Below are 23,154 nucleotides of genomic sequence, written 5' to 3' on the forward strand. Positions count from 1 at the left end.
TCTTATTCTTCATCTCTTAATCTTTGCACTGAGATTTCTTTTTTAGAAGGAACAAAGAGATGCAGCTTATGTGTTCTGAAGAGCGCTAGACTGTTGGTGGATTTCTTGACTCACTCTGTTGCTACAGTCTTACAAGGATCTCTTCTGTGAAGTCTCCGATTGCTCTGTCGGTGCCAGGGTTCCTTAGATGGTTATTGTAATCCTAAACATTATTCTTTACTTTAAACGTGTTTTAGCTGGCCTGTTCAGAAATTTCCTGCAGGGTATTACAGTCAGAGCAGGTGGCAGTAAAAGATAGAAGAGGGGAAAAATTGAGTCTTTAATATTGCTCAGAGGATCATTCTTCAAATGAATAAGCAGTTCAAATTTACTTCTGTTGCTAGAAAATGACCCCTCTAGAGTACTGTTTATTACCTAGGATTACTTATCTAGATGTGATTTCAACCTCTTCTAAAATCATTTCCATCCTTAAAACAAACCGAAAAAATCCCACCCCAAAACCTTCACTCTCCAGGGTATTTGGAAAAGAACAATACAACATTTATTTCTCTAGCACAGTGTAATGAAAAACATTGCTGAGCACTTAGCTGACTGCTTTGTTTTCTGCATGTTTTCAGTGCAAACAGAGCCCCAATTTTATTTTTAAGTATTTGGATCTTAGATATAGTCATGAAGCAGAAGTTGAAACTCAACATCAATGGTTCAGCTGTTTGTGATCTGCTGTGATAATATTTATTAAAGTGCATTTTGTTAACATTTTGTAAGTGTATATATAACAAGAGATGGTAAAAAATAGCATATACTGTATTTTAAACAGCCTGGTGTGAAGGGAAACATCTGTTCCTGGTTAAGCTGCTTTCAACTTGTGTTCTTTTGACTAAGCCCTGTAAGAGTGGTGTTGATATATATCTTCCATGAACATTGCAAAACTATTTTCAGGACTCTCCCAGGAGCCTGCTTGTGCTTTTATAATCCTTTGCCCCCAGCAGCTTTCAGAGTCATCCTCTTGACCAAGATAAAAATAGATGTTATAAAGTATGTAGTTGATGTTTTAATGACCCCACTTCTGTCTGGTGGGAGAAAAAACTTTAAAAAATAACAATAAATACGATAATATTTTATACTGTGCTAAAATAAAATATGGGCAAATTGATCAAATTGTAATTTTGGCTACAAGTAACAGATGTCTTGATGAAACAATGTGATTTTAAAGAAACACTCTGGTTTATATAAAGATAAAAGAAAGTGTTCCCTGCAAATTAAATGTAAAGTCTGTAAGTCTGAGACTGAATTCTTAATTTTAAAATATTCCTGTTGTCATGAGCCTTTTGGTTATTTGTTTTCATTGCTTAGGACAGAGATGGACTAAATCAGTGTCCCAGTTTTGAATCATATTAGTGCTAGCTGATCACAAATAAGTGACTGTTTTCCTATGTTCTACAAAGAACACAGGACTGTGTTCATCCAGCTAAAATGGTTGTTAGATACAAGACTCAACCATCTATCTCTGTAAGTCTTTATTTTCCCCTTGCTTATGTTCACCCATTAGTGTAGGAGTTTCTCTCGAAAGGTTCATGCACAAGAGATGCCTATTTTCTAGAGGAAGCGCTTGCGACAGAGTTTCTACAGACTGTTTTTTGACGGTGTATATGAAGTATTTGGGTTAAGTGAGCATAGCTGGCTGCTCCCTAGCAGTTTATCCCATGTCTAAAACAATTTTTACGGAATAAATCCTAAATGACATGGATAAATTCAGGATTTTTTTTTCAGAGTTTAGGGCAAGGATGGGAGGATGCAGGTATGTTACATGGCTTTTGGACAGGTACTACAGTCACAGTACCTTTGTAGCCCGTGTCCAACAATGTTCACCCTTTGACAGCTCTGTGAAGGAGCAGATGCTAAAATAAGGTAATAATTTGAGAAGAATCATCGCGCCCAAGACCACAGAGGATGAGACAGTGTGGTTTCAAGAGCTGTCATCTAGTGAAATATGCTGAAAGGAACAAGTGTACTCGCACCACGCTGTCCGATGTGTTTAGTATGGTTATATTGTTCTCAGGAATGAATGTACAGCTAACACAAGCTGAAGAGGAATTTCAAGTTGTTATTCTCATCCCAGCATTGGCTGCAGTAGCAGCAGACATATAACTTGTAACTTAATATCTCTTGGCAACACTGTCTTAAGAGCCTATCTTCTGTTTTATTCAGCATAGCAGTAAGCTGCAGTAGCTACTTGCTTCATTACATTTCTCCCTGTTCTGTTTGAAGCTTTCAGTTCCCTTTTGCAGAGGCTGCTACCAATGAGCATGTTGTAAAACTGCAAAGCTTGTTTTCTTTTCCCTGTTCAGTGCCTTGTTATGCTCTACCACAAATGCAACAAGAGCTTGAAGTGTCAAGTCAATGATTCTGTTGAATGGGCTGTGTACCACAAGGATGGAAAGGCAGCATACAACTGTTTCTTCAAGAAACTGATTAGTTTTTAGCTTTTGGGCTTGTTTTTGGACTCTATTATCTTCTCTTGGATCTGTCAACTTCTTCCTAAAATTTCCCAAACAGTAAAATTCTGGTCAAGATTTTCATTGGAAGTGTCAAGATAAACACTGTCAACACACTGCTTAAAAGACAACTCTGTGGTTTGGGATTATGGTACCATTTCTCAAGGCATCCCTCCGATGTTTTATCCCTGATGGCCTATTTTGATGTAATTGACAGTGAAAATACTTGGTCATTTGAAAGCCTAAATGCAGACTGGGAGGGCAACGAAGCTGGTGAAGGGCCTGGAGAACGAATCCTATGAGGAGCGGTTGAAGGAGGTGGGACTGTTTAGTCTGAGGAAGAGAAGGCTGAGGGGATACCTCATCACTCTCTACAACTACTTGAAAGGACATTGTAGAGAGGTTGGTGCTGGTCTCTTCTCACAGGTAACTAGCGATAGAACAAGAGGGAATGGCTTTAAATTCCAACAGGGGAGGTTTAGACTGGACGTTAGAAAAAAATTTTTCACAGAAAGAGTGGTCAGACAGTGGAATAGGCTGCCCAGGGAGGTGGTGGAGTCACCATCCCTGGATGTGTTAAAGGGTCGTTTAGATGCGATGTTGGGGGATATGGTGTAGGGGAGAACTTTGTAGAGTAGGGCTGATGGTTGGACTTGATGATCCCAGGGGTCTTTTCCAACCTGAATGATTCTGTGATTCTGAAAAGCTACATTTATATTTACTTATATGAACATGAACTATCTATCTCAAATTCAGAATTGGTGAGTGTAAACTGGAGAATGCATGGGAAATACAGACTTAAATGACAGAGCATCCTAGTCAGAAAGGTTTCATGGTTTGGAAATCTGCGGTGAAACAGTGAAACAGTCTCAGAGTAACAGGAGAGAAACATGATTAGCAGTTGCTGCTTTGCTGTCTGATGAGTAGAATTATCTTTTTTGTAATGTAGTATTAGAGATGCAAAAATGCCAAAGTCGCAAAAGTTTTGAGTTGTTTAGGAAGAACTAAACCCCTCCTTCAGAACATTAGCTAAGCTTAGTTGATTTTAAAATAAGCAGTAAACTCTTGATGACTGTTGCTGTCTTCTCAGGAAGGAGCATGTGAGAATTACAGAAAATATCAGAGGCAAACTAAAAGCCTGTCTTAATTTTAAACATCTGTTTTCAGAAATGTAAAAACTAGAAGGGGGATGTGCAGTATTTGTGATGAAGCATGTAGTACTAAATATTATGAAGGAGGGCATAGTTGGAAGACTGTAGTCTTGAACATCCTTTTCCAGTTCTAACTCCTGTCACGTAGTACATAACTTTCTTCTCAAACCACAAGATCATGGTCTTTGCATGAAGATCCTTGGTGCTATGTCTGTTGTCAAAGGAGATTTGCTTGAATCCTAAAAAGAAGGTAAAAAAAAATATAGTCTTGTTTCTGGTGCACATTATGAGGTCTAATGCCTCTAACGTTGTTCTTTGAAAAACAACCACCAAATAGACAGACAGGCAAACATTTATTTTATTGGCTAAGACAGTTTATGCCTGGTTTAAATAGATCGGTCTGAGCAAAATTAACCAGCTATTATTTCAAAGGCCATGTTTGGCCATCCACAGAACTAAGTATCAGTCTTTCCTTTAGTTCACTGCAGAGCTAACTAAATGCATCTGACCATTGGGAAATCACTTCATTGCTGCTAGAGAATATTGTCCTTTCTCCAAATCCATTTTTGCTATGGATGCTCTTAGTAAATTGTTTCTGTTGTTTTTATATTACAGAGTCCCCTTTACTGGGTTGCTGTGACATTCTTTCAGTACCTTGTTATATCATGAACCATATAGCAAATCTGTTAATGTAATGTTCAGTCCTAATGCCTAGGTTTTGAAGGTGTGTTTTTCTAGATCATCCGGAAGTGTAAGCCTTGAGACCATTTAGGACTGCTGTAAACTGAAGTGCCTTGATGACATTAGTAAAACTGCTTTTCCTCTGGATGCATCCCAGAAATGTCCAGCTGCTGGCATACAAGACTTAAGAGAAATTCCTAACGCTTGTCTTATTAAATCATTTGTTTGAAAATCCTTATCTAAGAGAGAGATCCTGATTATTAAATTGCTGTGCATTATTTCCAACGTTTATTGATGTGGGTGGAATACTATCATGAGCTTGGGAGAAGTGTTTGATTTGCTGTGTGCCATCCTGTGGGAGAAATGTACAGAATCTCCCTGTAAGCAATTACCAAAGCTGACAAAAATATATGATTCTGTTCAGCATGGGATCTATACCCTCGAGCTTCTGTATTTATGAGTAGTACCATAATGGAGATTGTTACAGAGCTGATAATACAACAAGAAATGCAGAATCACAAACAAATGTGGACTGTACAGTGAACTTACCAAGTGTCTTTATTCTAAACAGATTTGAAAAGAAAACCTGTATGTGGCTGTTCAAAATGAGCTTTCAACCTGGAATCTCTGCATTTCTTTCATGGCCATGAGGCCTATAGTTTAAAAACAAGTAGTTTCCATTCAGCCATACTATCGCCAGGTGTGGTTTTACAGATCTTTAAATTAGACTGGTGGCCATTTTCCAGTTAGGTAGGGAGCCTTCAAGAGAACCAGAAGTATTAAAAAAGATGAGACATAAATTTGCTACATCAACATAATGTTTAGTGACACAGCTTTGTGTTGCTGATGGTTCCTTTTTTTCAAATGCAGTATAAAAATAGCAGTCAGTTCTGAAGTAAACAATAACACTTCACAAATGTTAAGAATGTTAACGCAAGTGCCGCAGCTAAAATTCAATTAAGGTAGTGACATTGGGGTTGGACATGGTGCTTATTCCTATTCCTACTGCAGTTAGTGGGAGATTTGATATTTATTTCACAGATAGCAAAGGCTAAATCTGTCATTTTTTTACCCTTGGGGAAAATGCCAGGTTTCTAATCAAGCAAATTACAGGGATGACATTAACTTCTTTAACTGCCTTGGCCCTCTGTACACATGAAATTTCACCCCTTCTTTAAGCAGGTTCTATTTTTAAACTAGTGTAAATTCAATTTGTTGCAAACCAGTTAAAAATGAATTTGGATATGCCCACTTAGGGGTTTATCCAGATTGAAATAAATGAGTTAAGTTCTGCTTTTGTTGTTGAACAGTAACATTTTTTGTGATGGAGGCCTGTTCTTGTACTTGTGGTTGATGTCATCCAAGCAGCACTTTATGAGGCAATAAAAATGTTTCTCTTCCTATCTGGGGAAAGAACCAAAGAATTTTTTAAAAATTTATTTTAAATTTTGTTGGAACTTCCCTTTTTAAAATTTCCCAAAATGTAAGAGCAAGCATGTAGCATATTTAAAATACAAAAAAAGGCCAGTAAAGCAACTGAAATCAGCATGACTCACCTAATGTAAGGGCTTTTTTAATCTAGCTTTTTTTCTGATGTGGTAAGTAGTGGAGATGCAGTTGTTGTTCTGCTTTTTATGCTTTTTCCTCTCATTTATTCATACAATGTAGTATGACAAGGACCTTTGTTAGTATGGTTTGTTAGTACTCTAAACTGGCACATAAAGACAAGTAATTGTAGTATTTATCTGATCTGGAATATGTCTGGGTCACCCTGTCAGAGTAGCATCATGTTCTTCCCATTGAGTTCAGCTTTACCCCTGCTTTCTCCCTGCCCTCTTACTGATTCCCAACATAGCATCTGTTAAGATACTTTCCCAAAAGGCTGGAACAGACATACCTGTCTGTGCGTACCAGCGCAGGATGCCTCAAAGGGTCCAAAACCTGCAAGTGGCTGGTAGAAACAGCCCTTCTGCCCACGGTAGCTTCTGAACATGATCTGTCCGGGTACTGAGGTTTGTGCTTGTTTAAGCCTGGGTTTTTGTTTTTTATAATTCAAATAATCAGTATTTCAAATACAGGAAACAGAAAATGTGAATGTATACTGGATGACATTCATTCTGTATGTGAAGGCAACTGAAAATTTGTACTATTTAAGCTCTCAACAGATGCTGAAAAATCAAATTGTCTTTGTAGTTTGAAAAAGTTCAGGCTTTATACTTTATTAATGATGAGAGCGAGCCTCTTCATGGTTTTCTGGAAAGTTGGAAGGAAAGACTGTTTGCGTCTGCTGATACATCACTTTGCTGTTCTGCAGCTTACATTGCACTGTTGAGGTAACATTTCCTGCTTAATTGCCTTTATTGAAAATAATGAGATGCTTGGTGCTCCCTTATGTAATTGGGAAAATTTGAAATGCAGGTTTAAATAAGATTTTTGTATTCTGTATGCTACCAATTAACTTGTTGGGAAAGGGCCTTGAAGATACAGTCTCTTTTTAAGTATTTCTGCTAAACTGTTAGGGTGATAGGGCTTAGACAGTCATTCAGTCCTTAGTTCCTCTATTTCCATTCTGAGAACAAGAGCCTCAGAAGAAAAAAGGCAGCATCAGGTATTCCTTAGAACAAACACTTTTTTTTTGAGTGAGCCAAGACTGTAAAACATTGCTACAATAGCTGTGCAAGCTGTTCTCATCCAAACCACAGCGTGGGAGAGTGTCTGATACAGATTGACAAGCAGTCTTTATTGACAAAGACCAGTAAAATTAATGCATATGTACTATCCTCAAACTGTTAACAGTTGCATACTAGTTAAATTTCTATAATTAGCTGCCCTACAACCTACTAAACAAATGTAGTGGTGTGCCTGTAAATGAGTGATAAGAGGTGAACTGAATTCGTAAATCTTTGACTATAAAAAAGTATTTGTAAAGTTACAGCAGGGAGTCAGGACCATTAAGCATATTATGAATGAATCTATCATTGACATTCACTTAAACCTTTCTGAGCAAGCTAGGTACATGCTAACTTTCTGTGTAGACAGATGCTCATTTGATCAGGATACTGCTAGTAGTATTTTTATTTGGAGGTTATTGTTGTCTTTAGCAATGAGCTTTAGTTAAGTCAGCATCCCATGCTCACCAGGCTAAACACCTGTGAAGATCATTGCCTTGTTTCCTGGAGAGCTCTGTTTAAGTTCCTGTGATCGTGAAATCAAGAGTTAATTTAACATGGAAAATGTAAGTGATTTGAAAGAGGAAGTTCTTCTTGTTGATCAGGTATCTGTAGGTTTGTGTGTTCAGAACAGTAACACGTTACCAGGAAGCAGATGATTCATTTTTAAAAAAAATAAATTCTGGGTAGGGAAGATGCAGAAATGAGCTTCCTCTTAAATTTAAAAAAAAAAAAAAAAACTGTACAAAATTCTTCCGATTTACTTGCTGTCGAAAAAAAAAGGCCTGAACTGTTCAACATACATTCATACTAAATTGAGCCTCAGAGAATAGTTAAGACACTTTATCTCTCTGGGATTACATGGTATGCAGAGAAAGTGAAATTATTTCTCCATTCTCAAGGCATTTCTTTTTGAAATATTTATGTGTGTTTAGACTTTATATTATATGAAGAGCATACATTACATGGAAACCTTTCCTTTTTGGTGGGTGATTTTGATAAATGCGTCAGCAGACACTCATATATTTTCACAGAATTCTGGCTTTCACTGCAGCTTCTCCTGTGTGTGAGGAGTGTGAGGCTGGTGACTTGAATGGATGGTGCATCTGTAGTGCTCTTTCTGCTTTGTCTCAGACCTTTCTTAGTTAATTCTGGCTTTATCTAATTGTCATTACTACTAGCCCAATGTGTTTTTCTTAGGATCTTTTGTGATTTGATTCCTTCATTTTCCTCCTTTACCTAAAGCATAAAGGATTGTTAATACCACCCCTTAGTTTACATTTTTCTTCTTAGCTCATCTTATGCCTTTTTCTATTCCGAGTTCTGTATCTTCCCAGAAGTGATGTATTAAAATAGCTTTGCTTTTATGTACTCATTATATGAAAGTTTGCCATTTGTATCTCAATCCAAAATAGGACAAACAACAACTGTTGTTATAATGGTGCATATAACAGAGAGAATTAATAACATTTTCTTGCATAAATGTCATAATCACAGACGTAATACAGCAGAAGATACAATATCAAGTCCTTGACTTTGTAAGTTTGATACTAAAACTTTTTGTGACTAATACCATTTCTGGTAATTTAGCATAAATAAAATTTTCAAAGATACTTTATCCCTTGTGAAGGAATACGTAGGCATTTTCTCTCTCTCTCTCTCTCCCTTTTTTTTTTCTTTTTTATTTTTTTCTCCACTTTCATATTATTTCAGATGGTTTAGCGAACTTTTCATCCTGCTTCTCTAGAATGTAACTTTTTGTGTAAATTGTCAATTTCTTGTGGTGGTGGACAAAAGTAGCAAACCAACATGCTAGCTGGCTTGGAGGGTGTTATATTCTGTATTTCTCTTTAGCTAAGACAGCTTGACAGTTAAAAATCTAATCTTCTTTGACTTTTAGATTCAAGATGCTGCAAGTCAAGGCTTGAAATTTGTTGGAATTATACCTCAGTACCATGCCCAAAAGAACTGTCTTGTGAGCGCCTCCCTGACACCCGCCAGTAACAACTCTGTGCAATCAAGAGATAATAAAAATGTTTCAAATTACCCCGAGGATCATGCTTCACCAGATGGAGAGAAAATTAATGGAAGCAATACTCCAGCACCGAGTGACGAAAGTGCTGACCAATGTGCCACATCCAGGGAGAGCTGGAGAGGTGAAGGACAGGGTGCTGAAGAGCTGAATCTCAAGTCTGCAAAGGGAAATGAAGAACAGTTTCAACATGCGAACCCAAGTGTAACAGAAGCAGCAGACAAGCCAAATGGACTTGCAGAGAATGAAACACCAGCACGATGCTTAAAACCACTTACGGGCAGTAAGTATTGTAGTGACCTCTCATACATAAAAGCCAAGTTAAAATTGCCTCAATTACATTCCCAGCTCCTTTTGCGGGGTGGGGATGTGGGAAGGACCTTACCGTTGTGATAGCAAAGAAAAGATGCACCAAACGAGCCACTTAACATGATTCAGCATGGTTACACGGTTCACAATGACTGAGTGTAAGTCTGATGGCAAATGAAGAGATAGTACAAGCAGGTACAACTTTGTTATGGCCCGTTTGTATGCCTGAGTGTAAAGACTTATTTTTATATGCTGTTCAGCTGAGTTGGTTCATTTCTGTATTTGTTGCGATACCCTGAGAGCTCTTGATCTTTGTATCCTTTTTGTCTATTTGAATAAAAAGCTCTGCTGATCTGCCTGACAGGGTTTTGCAGCAGTAGAAGGAATAAGTCACAAAGACTTATCACAGTTAGCCCCTTTGTAGCAGGTGACCAGATAGCTGAATTTAAACCACATGAGGATCAGCAGGAATATATGTGATCTGGACTCTGAAGTCTCCTAGTATCCTGTAGTCAGGCTGGGGTCAGTGCTACAGTCAGAATTGTAAATTCTGGAATGCCACAGTTATTTTTGTTAATGGCTCATGTTTGCTATTCTTAATAAAGATCCTCTTGGTAATGGTGCTCCTAATAATTTGCCTTCCAATTCTCATTTTTTGGTAAGATTGTTTTCATATACCAGTTTTCATTATTTCTTTGACATATTTTTCCTTGGGTCTGCTGTCCACTTTTAAATGTCATTTTATGCCATCAAAAACCAGAAGTCTCGGCTGAGGTCTCAAAATACCCTCCTTTAAGGTGCTTCTTGCTCAGAGGTTACTTCAGTAGCAGGAATTGTAGTTCAAAATAGGATGTAGACTAGAGTAATTTAGAAAATGAAAAGTCATCAGAAAAAAATACTCTTGCCCCATTTCCAGTTTAAACCTCAAAATATTTTTCTTTCCTGTATTTGCTTAAATCCTAGAAAACAGCATGTACAATCATTTCTCCTACTGCTTTGCTTACTTTCCTTACAAGCTACAAAGCTACATAAGGAAATTCCATCTATGTTCCTTTCAGCTGGTACTGTCCTTGACTTTAATTTATCCCTATTCTTTATGTCTTACATAGATTCAAACAATCCTACCCCTTTGGGGATTTTGTATCTAAGACCAAGAATGACTTTGTGTTGTACCCTCCTTGGACTATTGGTTTCCATTGCATTTTGGAGTAATTAGCTTTTTGCCATCAGATTTGGATCACACTTTAGTAACCTTTCACCGTACGTTATTCAGTTTCTGTTGGGAAAGGGAGCACCCAGATGCAGTCAAAGCATAGCTATTGTTTGAATAATTTGTTCTGGTTTACGCTAGAATCATACACATTATAAAATTTCCCTTAGTTTTATAGTCCTAAATTAGTTATCTCCAAGCCTAACAGACCAGTTCTTTCTGTTTATATACGCTGTCTTTGAGAGAGTTAACCTAGCAAGTTTAATCATCTTTTTAATGCTATTCTTGTCCATACTGAACAGTGAAAATCTTTTGCTGCAAGTAACCATGTTCTTAATATTTCTGTGTAATGTGAAATGATCACCTCCAATCTTCCCAACTTCCATCTGTAACACCCCAGGATTTTATTACAACTGCTGATTTGCTGGATAAGAGGGTTTATTTTAAAACTGCATTTAGTTTCCTTATTTATCTTTCTTTCTCTGAGTGTTTTTTTGGCTTTATTTATTTCTCATACTTTTTTTTCAGTTGGTGAGTTTTGCAAATACTTTCCAAGACTGAAGGTCTGAGAAGGCAGCTTTATGTCACAGCTCACCTACAGTAGGATTTTCCCAAATCTATTGCCTGTACAACACTGCTGATTTCTTTATTACTCTTGTATGAATTTTTGTTATTACAGCAGTCCCTTTTCCTCCCATGGAAAATGTATTTCAGTCTTTGGCACCAGTTCTCCATCCTTCCTTGGGAACATGAAGATAGAAAGCATCAGGTGTTCGGGTTTTTTTTCCAATTAGCCTACTTATTCCATAGGAAGTTACCACTCTTGAACTCCTTCTTCCCTACATAAAACTTCAGAAAAAAAACGTATATTTCTTACTATTTGTGGAATCTTATTTTTGTTCTTTATTTTAGGTTTTATACTATTCACAGGTGCTATTTTGATGCTGCTTCTTTTTTTTTCATGAATATTTTGTAGTGCTTGTTTATTTGCCTGTGAACAAGGCACAGATATTCCAATGGTATGTCCAAAAGTGCTGTGTTACCTACAGCCAAACTAAAGGTGTCTTTGTCCATGCTTGAGCAGTCAGGCTCGCTGGTGAAAACTGTTGTCTCAGACAGTGGTTAGGACTGATATAGTATACACTCAGTAATGGTGACAAACCAAGTCAACCACTGAAAGACTCCCACACATCTTAAATGCATGTTGTCAACAGCCCAGTGTCAAATCCAAATTATCATTTCCCTATGGATTTTCAGTTTCATGATTTGCCATTGTTAGTATAATGTCTTAATATGCACCAGAAAGATCTCAGTTTCCAACATGAGTCTATTTTGGGGATCAGAATCAAAATGATCATAGAATTTTTCTGTATATGCTCTTCTGAGTTACGATTACCATAATTTTATTCTTTCTAAACAAGTGGTGAACAGCAAGAGGATTCCTATTACCAATTTATTCCTTTTTTACTCTATTTGAATCATGGTTCAAGTCTGAGATTTGGTCTCTTTTCCATGCTTGTTTATATTGTGAGCTTCCTGTTCTCTTCTTCAAGTGCTGCCAGCCTGTCTCTGAGCATCTCCCTTCTAATATCTTTTGCAATATTTCAGTACACAGTACTTCTTGCTCAGTGATGTTTGTTAGAGATTAATCTTAACATTTGTCTTGACATCTCTTTCTTTAATACTTGAACTTAGAATACAATAACTTGGAAACAGAAGCTTATTGAATGAATGAATGAATTTCATATACTGCCTGTACCTTTTGTATTAATTTATTTTGGGAGAATTTTTGGTATTTGGAAGTCAATAGAAATTTTATCATTGATTTTCATCTCCATTAATAAGTAAAATACTAATGCCCACATACTTTTTTATTGGTAATTTTATTGACAGTTGTACCCTTCTGAGAATTTAGGTCAATCTGCACTTAAACTTGCTTCCAATTCAGGGCTGTGACAGCTCATCTTTTTTGTTTTTTTTCTTTTTTTTTATTCTTCTTTTCCTTAAAATGGTTTGGATTGGAAGGGACATTAAAGATCATCTCGTTCCAACCCCCCTGCCATGGGCAGGGACACCTTCCACTAGACCAGGTTGCTCAAAGCCCCGTCCAACCTGGCCTTGAACACTGCCAGGGAGGGGGCAGCCACAGCTTCTCTGGGCAACTTGTTCCAGTGTCTCACCACCCTCACAGGAAAGAATTTCTTCCTTACAAGTAATCTAAATCTACCTTCTTTCAGTTTAAAACTGTTACCCCTCATCCTATCCCTGCAATCCCTGATACAGAGTCCCTCCCCATCTTTCCTGTAGCCCCTTTAAGTACTGGAAGGCCACTATAAGGTCTCCCTGCAGCCTTCTCTTCTCCAGGCTGAACAACCCCAACTCTCTCAGCCTGTCCTCACAGGGGAGGTGCTCCAGCCCCCTGATCATCTTCGTGGCCTCCTCTGGACCCGCTTGAGCAGGTCTGTGTCCTCCTTATGTTGGGGGCCCCAGAGCTGGACACAGCACTGCAGGTGGGCTGTCATGAGAGCGAAGTAGAGGGGAAGAATTGCCTCCCTTGACCTGCTGGCCACACTTCTCTTGATGCAGCCCAGGATACAGGTGGCTTTCTGGGCTGTGAGCGCACATTGCTGGCTCATAGTCAGTTTTCCATCCACTAATACTCCCAAGTCCTTCTCTGCAGGGCTGCTCTCAATCCACTCATCATTGAGCCTGTATTTGTCTTGGGATTGCCCCAACCCATGTGCAGGACCTTGCACTTGGCCTTGTTGAACTTCATGAGGTTCACACGAGCCCATGTCTCCAGCCTGTCCAGGTCCCTCTGGATGGCACATCCCTTCCCTCCAGCGTGTCGACCGCACCACACAGCTTGGTGTGATCGGCAAACTCACTGAGAGTGCCCTCAATCCCACTGTCCATGTCACCAACAAAGATGTTAAACAGCGCCGGTCCCAGTGCTGACCCCTGAGGAATGCCACTCGTCACTGCTCTCCACTTGGACATTGAGCTGTTGAGCACAACTCTTTTGAGTGTGACCATCCAGCCAATTCCTTATCCACCAAGTGGTCCATCTGTCAAATCCATGTCTCTCCAATTTAGAGATGAGTATGTCGTGTAGGACAGTGTCAAATGCTTTGCACAAGTCCAGGTAGATGATGTTGGTTGCTCTTCCTTTGTCCACCAACTCTGTAACCCTGTCGTAGAAGGTCACTAAATTTGTCAGGCACGGTTTGCCCTTACTGAAGCCATGTGGGCTGTCACCAATCTCTTCCTCATTTTCCATGTGCCCTAGCAGAGGTTCTGGGAGAATCTGCTCCGTGATCTTGCCGAGCACAGAGGTGACATTGCTGTCAACAATGACTTTTTTGTGATGGTACCTACATTAACTGCTCCTACTAAAGGAGATATGGAGCAGAGTCTAGAAATTCTAATGTTCTCATTTGTAAGACCTTTCATGATTCCCCTTTCAAAATTCATTTTCTTTTGGGTTAATGTCTCACCTTGGCTCAGACCCAGAGTAAATCAATGAACCAGCTAGCATAGTCTCTGCGTTAATGATTCATTGCATTTTCTTTAGATGAGACTACTACTTGCTGGTTCCATGCCATTGTATTATCAAAACCAGGTTATTTAATACTTTAATTTAATGGCCATGATCTACAGAATGCAGTTCCTCCTAAATCTGCAGTAAGATTTTGTATTTGAACTGTCCTCAGTGTCACACCTCTTCTATAGAAAAGTAAAGGTGCTCTGTGCATTAATTTTAGTGATTTTGTGACTGCTACAGTACTTAAACCAGTTTGTGCTATTTTCCTATCTTGGTTTATGCTGATAACTCTGGTGAGGGGGTTGTGCATTAGTACTCAGGTATTACTGTCTTTAAATGTTTTATTATCAACAGCGAATGCATTATTAGTAACAAATATTGTATCAGCAATCAAAATACTGTATTAGGGTTTGGGAGCCTACTGTGTTGGACACTGCAGAAATGTGTTAAGGAGAGAACCACATCCCAAAGTACTTTCTGCAGTTTCACAGTGTAATTGGGCAAGGCCAAACAGTGGGTTATACATGTTTTGGCTGAAATATTATGATATGGTTGTTGCATTACTCCATTTTTTGCTTTTTGGTAGAAGCAGAGATCTTCGCTCTCTTCAACAAGCCAAAAACCCCACAAAGATGCAGCCAGTATTATACAGTGACTATTCCTATGAGGATCTCCCGGAATGGGCAAACTGTCAACAGCTTAGAAGCAAATTGGCTGGAGCACATGACAGATCACTTCAGGAAAGGAGGCTCATTGGTAAACGCCATCTTCAGCCTTGGAATGGTAAATGGTATGGAAATTACAGAAAGCATTATGCTGTGATTATTTTCCTTTCTCCTCTAATAGAGGTCATTATCTTTGAAGAGAAGACATTTGGGAGGTGCTTTAATATAGGCTTGGGGCAGATTTGTTTCAGATCAGCCCATTTCAGTGAAATGGAATGAAAGCACAGGAAGTATTTTGGCATTTGAATAAGGAAAACAGATCATGTATTGTATTTTATAAACATACTAGAAATGATCCTGTAATTGCAGAAATATACAGAGTTAATAAACAGTACCAAGTAAAATGAATTAAACTAATAAGATTGTAAAGCAGATGACATAAATGGAAAAGTGGCTTTCCTCTTAGCTGTCCAGCCACAACTGCATCTGGGTCTGATTGTAGGTCGGTGTAAGGACCCTCTGGTTTCATCTGGCCAGCATGTAGTCAGTTAGTCCCAGTTCTTGCAGAGACCCTTTCCACCTTGATGACACAATGTTTTACAGAATTGTCTTCTATGTTTGTTTCATCCCAGCTAGTGTGTTCATATGAGTGATGGATAAATGTTGGTCTTAATTTAAGAAGAGAAGATAAAAAAATAGATCTTTGTATGTTGTGAAAGTGTGGCACTGAGTCCAGCTTAATACTGTAGCCAGTCTGTACTATGCTTTTGGCCACCATGGCTTTGAAGACAAGCCTGCTGTACAAAGAAAGACTTTGGTGCATAGTAGGGATCTGAGAGGCATAACCAGGGGACCTTGAGAGCAAACCAATGGAAGTACTCAAATATAAAAATGTTGAAGTTACAGCCAGATTAATTTTACTGGAAAATTATGTGACTACTATACTTCATGGTTAAAGTGCTTATAACTGAATCTTTCATGTGATTTTGGTTTGGTTTGTATTCTACAAAAGGAATGTGGTAACCCATAGATTGGTCGCTGCTACTAAGATTAGTGGGTTTGTACCTCAAAATTACAGGGGAACTGCTTCCAGAGCATCATCTTCCCATTTTGCTGCTGGCCACAATTCCAGGACCCATGACAAAACACAGTAATATGAGTCAGTTCTGGTAAAAGTCAATCAGGATATTAAGAGGCAATCTTAATTTTTCATTTTGCAAGCAAGTAGCAAAAAAGGAAGGTCTAAAGTTCAGCTGATGGAATGCTTCCACACAGCTTCCTGGAAAGCCTTGTAATTGCTAGTTAACTTGCTTAAAAACAAACAGTCATTTACTTTATGTGTATAAATTGCAACTCATAGATGTAAACCTAATTGGCTCTATTAGGCTCAGTGTTTTCTTTAATAAAAACTGCTTATCAGTGCACTCTAAAATGCTTTAAACACAGCATTTTTCTGTTATTTAAACTTCTAAAGTTCATTTACATAACAGAGGCCTAGGGGAAGTTCATGTACTTGGATGCCAGAGTGAGGAGTGCTGGATAACTGCCTGCAGGCGTAGATAAAGTAGGCTTGAATGATGACAGTAAAGCTTCAATGCAAATGGGACAATGAATTATGTAAAAGTGGACAGATTCAGGATTAAGTTAGAGATTGAAGATGAACAATTAATAAACATTTTTATTAGTGTTTTACAGTTATAGGAAGAATAGGTTTAGAAGTCAAAAAGCTCAGAGTTAAGGTTTCTAATTAGTGTATTAATTAGAACAGTTACGTTAAAACGCCATGAACATGCCCATGCTATTAGAAGAACATTTGCTAAGAACATCTGTAAGTTGCTATCAGTTGGAGTTAAATGTTTATGATTTAAATCCTAAATTTTTCCTCTGCTGCAGAGAAACAGAACAGCCTTTTCATTCATATGCCAGCCAGTATGAAACACTCCAGGGTAGGGAGGAGGGAAGAAAGAGGGGGTTGAGGGCTTCTCAGCTCCTTACTTTTTTCTAGTCTTTTATGGCAGCCTATCCAGCTCTTCATAGCTGGTCTCCTTATTCACTGATTAATCCTCTTCTGAATTAAGGTAATATTAGCACACTTTTTTTAATTGGTTGTATCACATTTCTTTGTTCTGCGGGCTGTTTTTTTTCTCTTTGACTTAAAGTACAAATTCATTATTTTGCTTATTAGACCTAAAAGCAGGGTCATTATCTTCTTCTTTTCCCCCTTGTCCTTGGAATGCCCAATGAAGTGAAGATTTCCAGATTGTCAGTAGTCATAAATCTGTTTCTTCCTTCTGCCAACAGTTTAATAATTAGTCTTTAAAAGAGTTTTAAAGTTCACTGGTAACAATTGTTTCTTTTTGCTTATTGTACCAGATAATTATAACCAGAAATATAATACAATTGCAAATTACAATATGTAAACCACAAAGAATTATACCATATATTAAATGTATTCAGATTTTGCTAGTAAGTTAGAAACAGCAGCTTGCTTGGTCCCTGAATGTTCCTATGTTGACAAATAACAGTTATTTAAATTTGGACTTCAGTTACTTGCTGGTGTTTTTCATCCAATTTATGTCATTACTAATTCTGCCTGTAGTCCCAGGTGTAAACTGATCCTGCCTAGTGATCTAAAGTGATCATAGGGCTTCACCCTTACCCTCTTCTAGTGAGAAATGGAGACTGTAGCAGCAAGCTACAGGTTAATACAATTGCAAATAGAAAGGATGCAACAGGCAGGGTCTCTTTCTTTCCTATTACAGCGAGTCTCCAATCAGCAGTGTGAGGAGGAGTCAAAGCTAAGGTTATATTTTGATGCCTTAGAGTAATCACAAGCCTGCTCATCTTCAGTTGTTTTGAACTGCAGGTCTTAAAATGCCTGGCATTCTTGTATTTGTTTTACCATTCTGTCTGTGAATTTCATGTCTTTCAAACGTAGAAAAAGCCAGCCAACCATCCAGAAAACATTGACAGTACTTAAAGCAAATGAAACAAAATGTGAGTTGTTTGGAAGAGGAGTACTCAGGTTTTCAGAGGGTCAGATTGATTGTGTTGTATTTGCACTGCCTCTGACAGAGATGAACCAGTGATGCATTTGGCCAGATATAGTCACCTTATCCACTGAAGTGTCTGGGAGTTTTATCATCAATATGGGATTATTTTTCTCTGTGTGTACTGAAGGTGAAAAGATTCAGGAGGAGGGAGGAATATAAATATGAAGCAAAGGCCAACATTCAGGTCACGTGCCACATAAAGCCACAGATAGCTAGTTTTCCTCATTGAGAGCAACAGCAGCCTAAAGGTTAGTTTCCTAGATAACGGGGATTTGTAGTTCAAAGACAACAAGGGGAAAATTGTTGCCCGCTAGGAAAGCTGTCATGGTAAAGTAAGAAATCTTTTCTCGTATGCTTCTTGTAAATCAGAAGCAAGAACATCAAAATAGCTTTTCATCAACCAAGCTACATCAAATATTTATACAACCCAGTGAAAATAGCTTTTTGTGCACAGTAGGATACCTTAATAAAAAATTCAGTGGTAATGGAACATTTTCAGGGGAAGGACAGTGATTGTAACCTTTAAGTTCAGAGCCTTTTATTTAAGAAAGAGTGAAGTTATGTCAGTTCAAGAGTAGAGATTGGGAAATGATACCACAAACAGCAAAGTCAAAATGGTTTGTTTTATTGGCATTCCTTATTGCCCTATTGCAAATGAACTAATGTTTGAAATTACTAAAGACCTTTTTAATGTAGGCTAAGTTCCAGGAGCTAAATCTAGTTAAACAACAGAATACCACTTCATCAGAATGAGGAGATACCTTGCATGAGAAACAGTGGAAACTGGAGGGACCAACTCACCATCTAAAGCTTTAGAGGGCTGATCTTTGTAGATACATTTGGTAAAATTCAGCTGAATAAATGTAGGCAGGGCACACGCTGCAGGTATCTGCATATGAATTGTCACCCGAGAGTGCCATTAAAATTGGTGGAGATCTAGGCCTATACCAATATAGTCAGTAGGATTTGTGTTGTGATCCACCTCATCCTACATCAAATATCTAAAAGAGATCAGAGAGATTGGAGTGGGTGATTTAGTGACAGCAGACCTACATAAGACTGAGATACTCAATGCCTCCTTTGCTTTAGTCTTCACTGACAGTCTTACTGGCCTCTGAGCTTAGAGGCAAGGTTCAAGGAGATGCAGGACTAGCAGCAGTGGATGAAGATCAAGACAGGGATTGCTTGAGTTCCTGAGACCAAATGGTCTGCATCCAAGAATGTGGGAGAGCTGGCCGATGTTGTAACAAGGCCACTCGAAGTCATCGTTGAAAGGTCATGGAGATCAGGGGAGTTTTTCAACACTTGAGAAAGGCAAAGGTTGTGCCTGCCTTTAAAAAAAGGTCAAAAGACAATCCAGAGACCTATAGGGTGGTCAGCCTCACTTCATTTCCAGGTAAATGAGTGAGTCCCCTTGGAACACATTTCTGGACACGTGAAAGAGAAGGTGATTGAGAACAGTCAGCATGGATTTAACAAGAGTAAGTCATACTTGATGAAACTGATTGTCTTTTGTGATGAAATGACCGGATTTGTGAATGAAGGAAAAGCAGTATATGCCATTTTAGGTGAATTCGTCAAGGAAGTGCAACAGTGGCTCCCACAATATTTTTATATCCAAGCTAGGACCTTACAAGCCTAGACAGGAGGGCAACTAGATGGGTAAAAAACTGATTGTGTGGCTAAGCTCAGAGGGTCATGGTTAATACGTTACACTTTACCTGGAGTAACAAGTGGAGTACACAGAGATATATCCTGGGATCTGTTGTGTTTAACAGTGTGCTGGGTTTGTGTGTGTGGTGGGGCTTTTTGGTAGCAGTGGAGGGGGCTACAGCAGTGGCCTCCTGTGAGAAGCTTCTTGAAGCTCCCCTGGCTCTAAGATGGACACACCTTTGCACCAAGGCCAGGCGACAGTGGCCATGCCTCAGTGATAACATATTTAAGAAGGGGAACCTGGGAGGACGAGTGGGAGTTGTGAGGATGAGTTGTGAGGAGGACACATATGTGAACACTGAGGTCAGTGGAAGAAAGGGGGAAGGAAGGGCAGCAGGGTGTGCTGGTGTACCCTCCCTGCAGCCTGTGGTGAGATGTCAGGACCACCCCCCCCCACTCCTGCTGCCCATGGACATCACTGGTGGAGCAGATGCCATGGAGGACCCCACGCTGTAGCAGATGGCGGTGCCCGAAGAAGGCCATGACTCTGTGGGAAGAAGCACCTGCTGCTGTACTTTGATGCTTGGAGGACTGCAACATGCAGGAGGGATCCACGCTGGAGCAGCACAGGAAATGCTGCAGCTTGTGGGAAGGACTCATGTCAGAGAAAGTTTGTGGAAGACTGTCTCCCATGACAGGGTTCCCACGCTGAAGCAGAGGAAGAATATGAGGGGTCTTCCCTCTGCGGAGGAAGAAGCGACGGGACTGACCACACCCCCATTCCCTGCCTCCTGCACTGCTGACTGGGAGGAGATAGAGAAATTGGGAGCAGAGCTGAGCCCAGGAAGAAGGGAGGGGTAGGGGGAGGTGTTAAAGATGTGGTAATGCTTCTCACTGTCCTACTCTGTTAAGTGTTGTTGTTGTTACTGTTTGAATTAAATTAATGTTCTTTTTCTTCCCCTGACAATTCTGTCTCTTGCCCATGACTGTAATGGGTGAGTCATCCCTCCCTCACCTTATCTCAATTCCTGAGCCTTTTACTTTATTTTCTCCTTCCCATTTCTGAGGGGGAAGGGGTGAGTGAGCGACTGCATGGTGCTCAGTTGCCCTGTGGGCTCAAACCACAATAAACAACTTTATTAATGATGCAGAGGAGGCAATGGGCTTGCTTTTGTCAAATTTACACATGATCCTATACTCAGGGGTGCAGTTGATGTGCTTCAGAACTGGGCTGCTGTCCAGAGAGACCTGGGCAGGCTGGAAGAATGTGCCAGCAGGAGTTTTTTTGAAATTCCATGAGGACAAATATCCTGCTTCTGCTGGGGACTGCCTGGCTGGGTGGCAGCTCTGTTGAAAAGGTACTGGGGGATGTTAGCAGGCAGCAAGCTGAAGATGAACCAGCAGTATGCCCTGGCAGTAGAGAATGCAACAGTATACCAGGTTGTAACAACAAGAATATAGCCAGCAGATAAAAGACAGTGATTATCCTCCACTACTTGGTGCTTATTGGATTGCATCTAGACCACATACTGTGTCCAGTTCTGGGCCCTTCCCCAAAGGGGCAAGGAAGATGCTGACAAACTGAAGCTAGTTCAGCAGAGGGCCAACAAGATACTCAGTGGCTGGAGCACTTGTCCTGTGAAGAAAGACTGAAGGAGCTGGATTGGTTCAGCGTGGAGAAGGGACATCTTTGGGGGACCTAACAGTGCCTGGCAGTGCATATGAGGAGACTATCAAGAAGATGGATCCAGGCTCTTGACTGAGGATGAGAAGGAGGTAGGGAGGTGAGAAAAAAATGTACGTAAATTCAAACAAGAGAGGCCTTGGTTGGATATAAAGAAAAACTTTCTCATGAACACAGTCATACTCTGGAAGAGGCTGCCCAGAAAGTGCGGTCTCCATCCTTGGAGATTTTCAAGATGCAACTAGATAAAGCCCTGAGCAATCTGCTCTGCACTTGTATTGAACCTGCTTTGAGCAGGAGATTGGACTGGAGACCTCCTGAGGTCCCCATCCACTTGAATTATTCTATGATTCTATGAAAATGGATCTTGAATGAAATAATGGTTATTTCTCTCCATCAGGTGTAAAAAGAGCCTTGGATGACTAACTCAGCAGTAGACCTCTATATCATAAATATCTAATGTTAGATTATGTGAATCTCAACTAGTGGGCTAGCTCTAGAACATGTAACTATAGACTTAAGTTGCTCTTAGAGCTAGAGCATCTGGGTGATAAAGGTATTGCAGGTAGACTCAGTGCATGTGTCCATCTCCTTGCCCTTCTACACCTCTGTGTAAGAGTTTCCCTGGGATTTCTGCTGATCCTGATACTGTAGCATGGGTTATGTGTGCATGTTCTCCAGAAGACCCTGTTAGCTCTTTCTGCTGCTTTCTGCGTTTCCCCAGTTATTCTCAGCATCCCAAATGCAAAGGAATTAATGATCTAATTACTCTTTACCTCCCCTTTTTATCTGAAAGAGTAGTGGATGACCTGTAAAAGGGAAGATGTATGGCCAAGGTGTGAGAATTGGTAGATGTGCATTCATGGCATGAAAGTTTAAACACTGTGGCATGACAGGTAGGGAGGAGGTTGGTTATGGTTAAGGGGGAAATTCTTAATGAGCGTCATCAGCCAGTTTCTCTTACAGAATTTTTCATCAGCATCACTCCATTGAACAGACACCAGTATGCAGCAGCTGTATCTCCCTCATCATTTTTCCCCTTCCAGTTTTCTTATTTTTTATAGGTTTCTTTCCTGGCCAGAAAATTAATGGATCTTAGTATTGACTGGCTGTAACATTCAGCAGTAATTGTCCGTCCAACAAGGAAGCGATGTCATAGAATCATAGAATCATTTAGGTTGGAAAAGACCTTTAAGATCATTGAATCCAACTGTAAACGTAATACTGCCAAATTGATCTGCTGCCTGTAGGGTCTCACGAGCTCAGCTATTAGTTTCTAAAACATTACATATGTGCCATAATGTTCACATATGTGGAAGCTGTGAACTGCATGAGTGGAATGCGCAGCAGAGTGAAATGTAAAGGATGATCTACGAGTGAGTGTAAACACACGCATACTGATTGTGTTTTGATCGCTTATTAATTAGCTGGCAAACACGTGGGGCGAGCTCAAGCTGCAGTTGTGCCAACAGTGCAACGCTGAATTTCATTAAGAGAATTCACGATACAGGAGCAGTACACCAACGCTGTATAAAGCTTCCTGGCAAGATCTGGATGTCTGTGTCTAGCAGGGATCCATGGGTTTCTGCTTTCAGCCCTAGGGGCTCTCCTGTCATCCCTGCTTTGGAAAATTAAAGGCCTATTTGTACATTATGCATCTTAAAACAGATTTGGGTATGGGTTTGGTTGTTGGAATGTGATATATTGCACAGAAGTTGAGTTGGTTCCCACCTTGAAATGTAGGGTCTAACAAAGTGCCATTTCTGAATGAAATATGATAACTAAATCTTTTACCCATTTGAATGTGGCAAGCTTGTTCTCTCTGTTTGGTAACCTGTAACCCAGCTACTTGGTGATCTGGCCTGTTATTTCACAACAAAAATGTCAGTTCTCACTTGGGTGAGAAATCTATCTAGATGACAGGAGTTACTGCTTTGTAGTCCAGCTCATCCTCCTCGGAGCAATGTGTAATACTGGTTTGCTGTAGTGGTGAACAGTCTTTGTCTTT

General features: G+C 39.6%; 1 protein-coding gene across 2 annotated transcripts in view; it reads left to right on the forward strand.

Moving 5' to 3' along the window:
* The window catches only part of RFTN1 (raftlin, lipid raft linker 1), a 102,058-nt gene that overhangs the window by 59,249 nt on the left and 19,655 nt on the right, over positions 1 to 23,154 (forward strand). For both annotated transcript variants that reach the window (XM_074861454.1, XM_074861464.1), the window contains exons 5-6: positions 8,897 to 9,311; positions 14,678 to 14,881. In XM_074861454.1, the coding sequence (XP_074717555.1) occupies positions 8,897 to 9,311; positions 14,678 to 14,881 (619 nt within the window). The remainder of the gene's footprint in view (positions 1 to 8,896; positions 9,312 to 14,677; positions 14,882 to 23,154) is intronic.

The sequence above is a fragment of the Strix uralensis genome, chromosome 1 (genome assembly GCF_047716275.1).
Source record: "Strix uralensis isolate ZFMK-TIS-50842 chromosome 1, bStrUra1, whole genome shotgun sequence".
NCBI lineage: Eukaryota > Metazoa > Chordata > Aves > Strigiformes > Strigidae > Strix > Strix uralensis.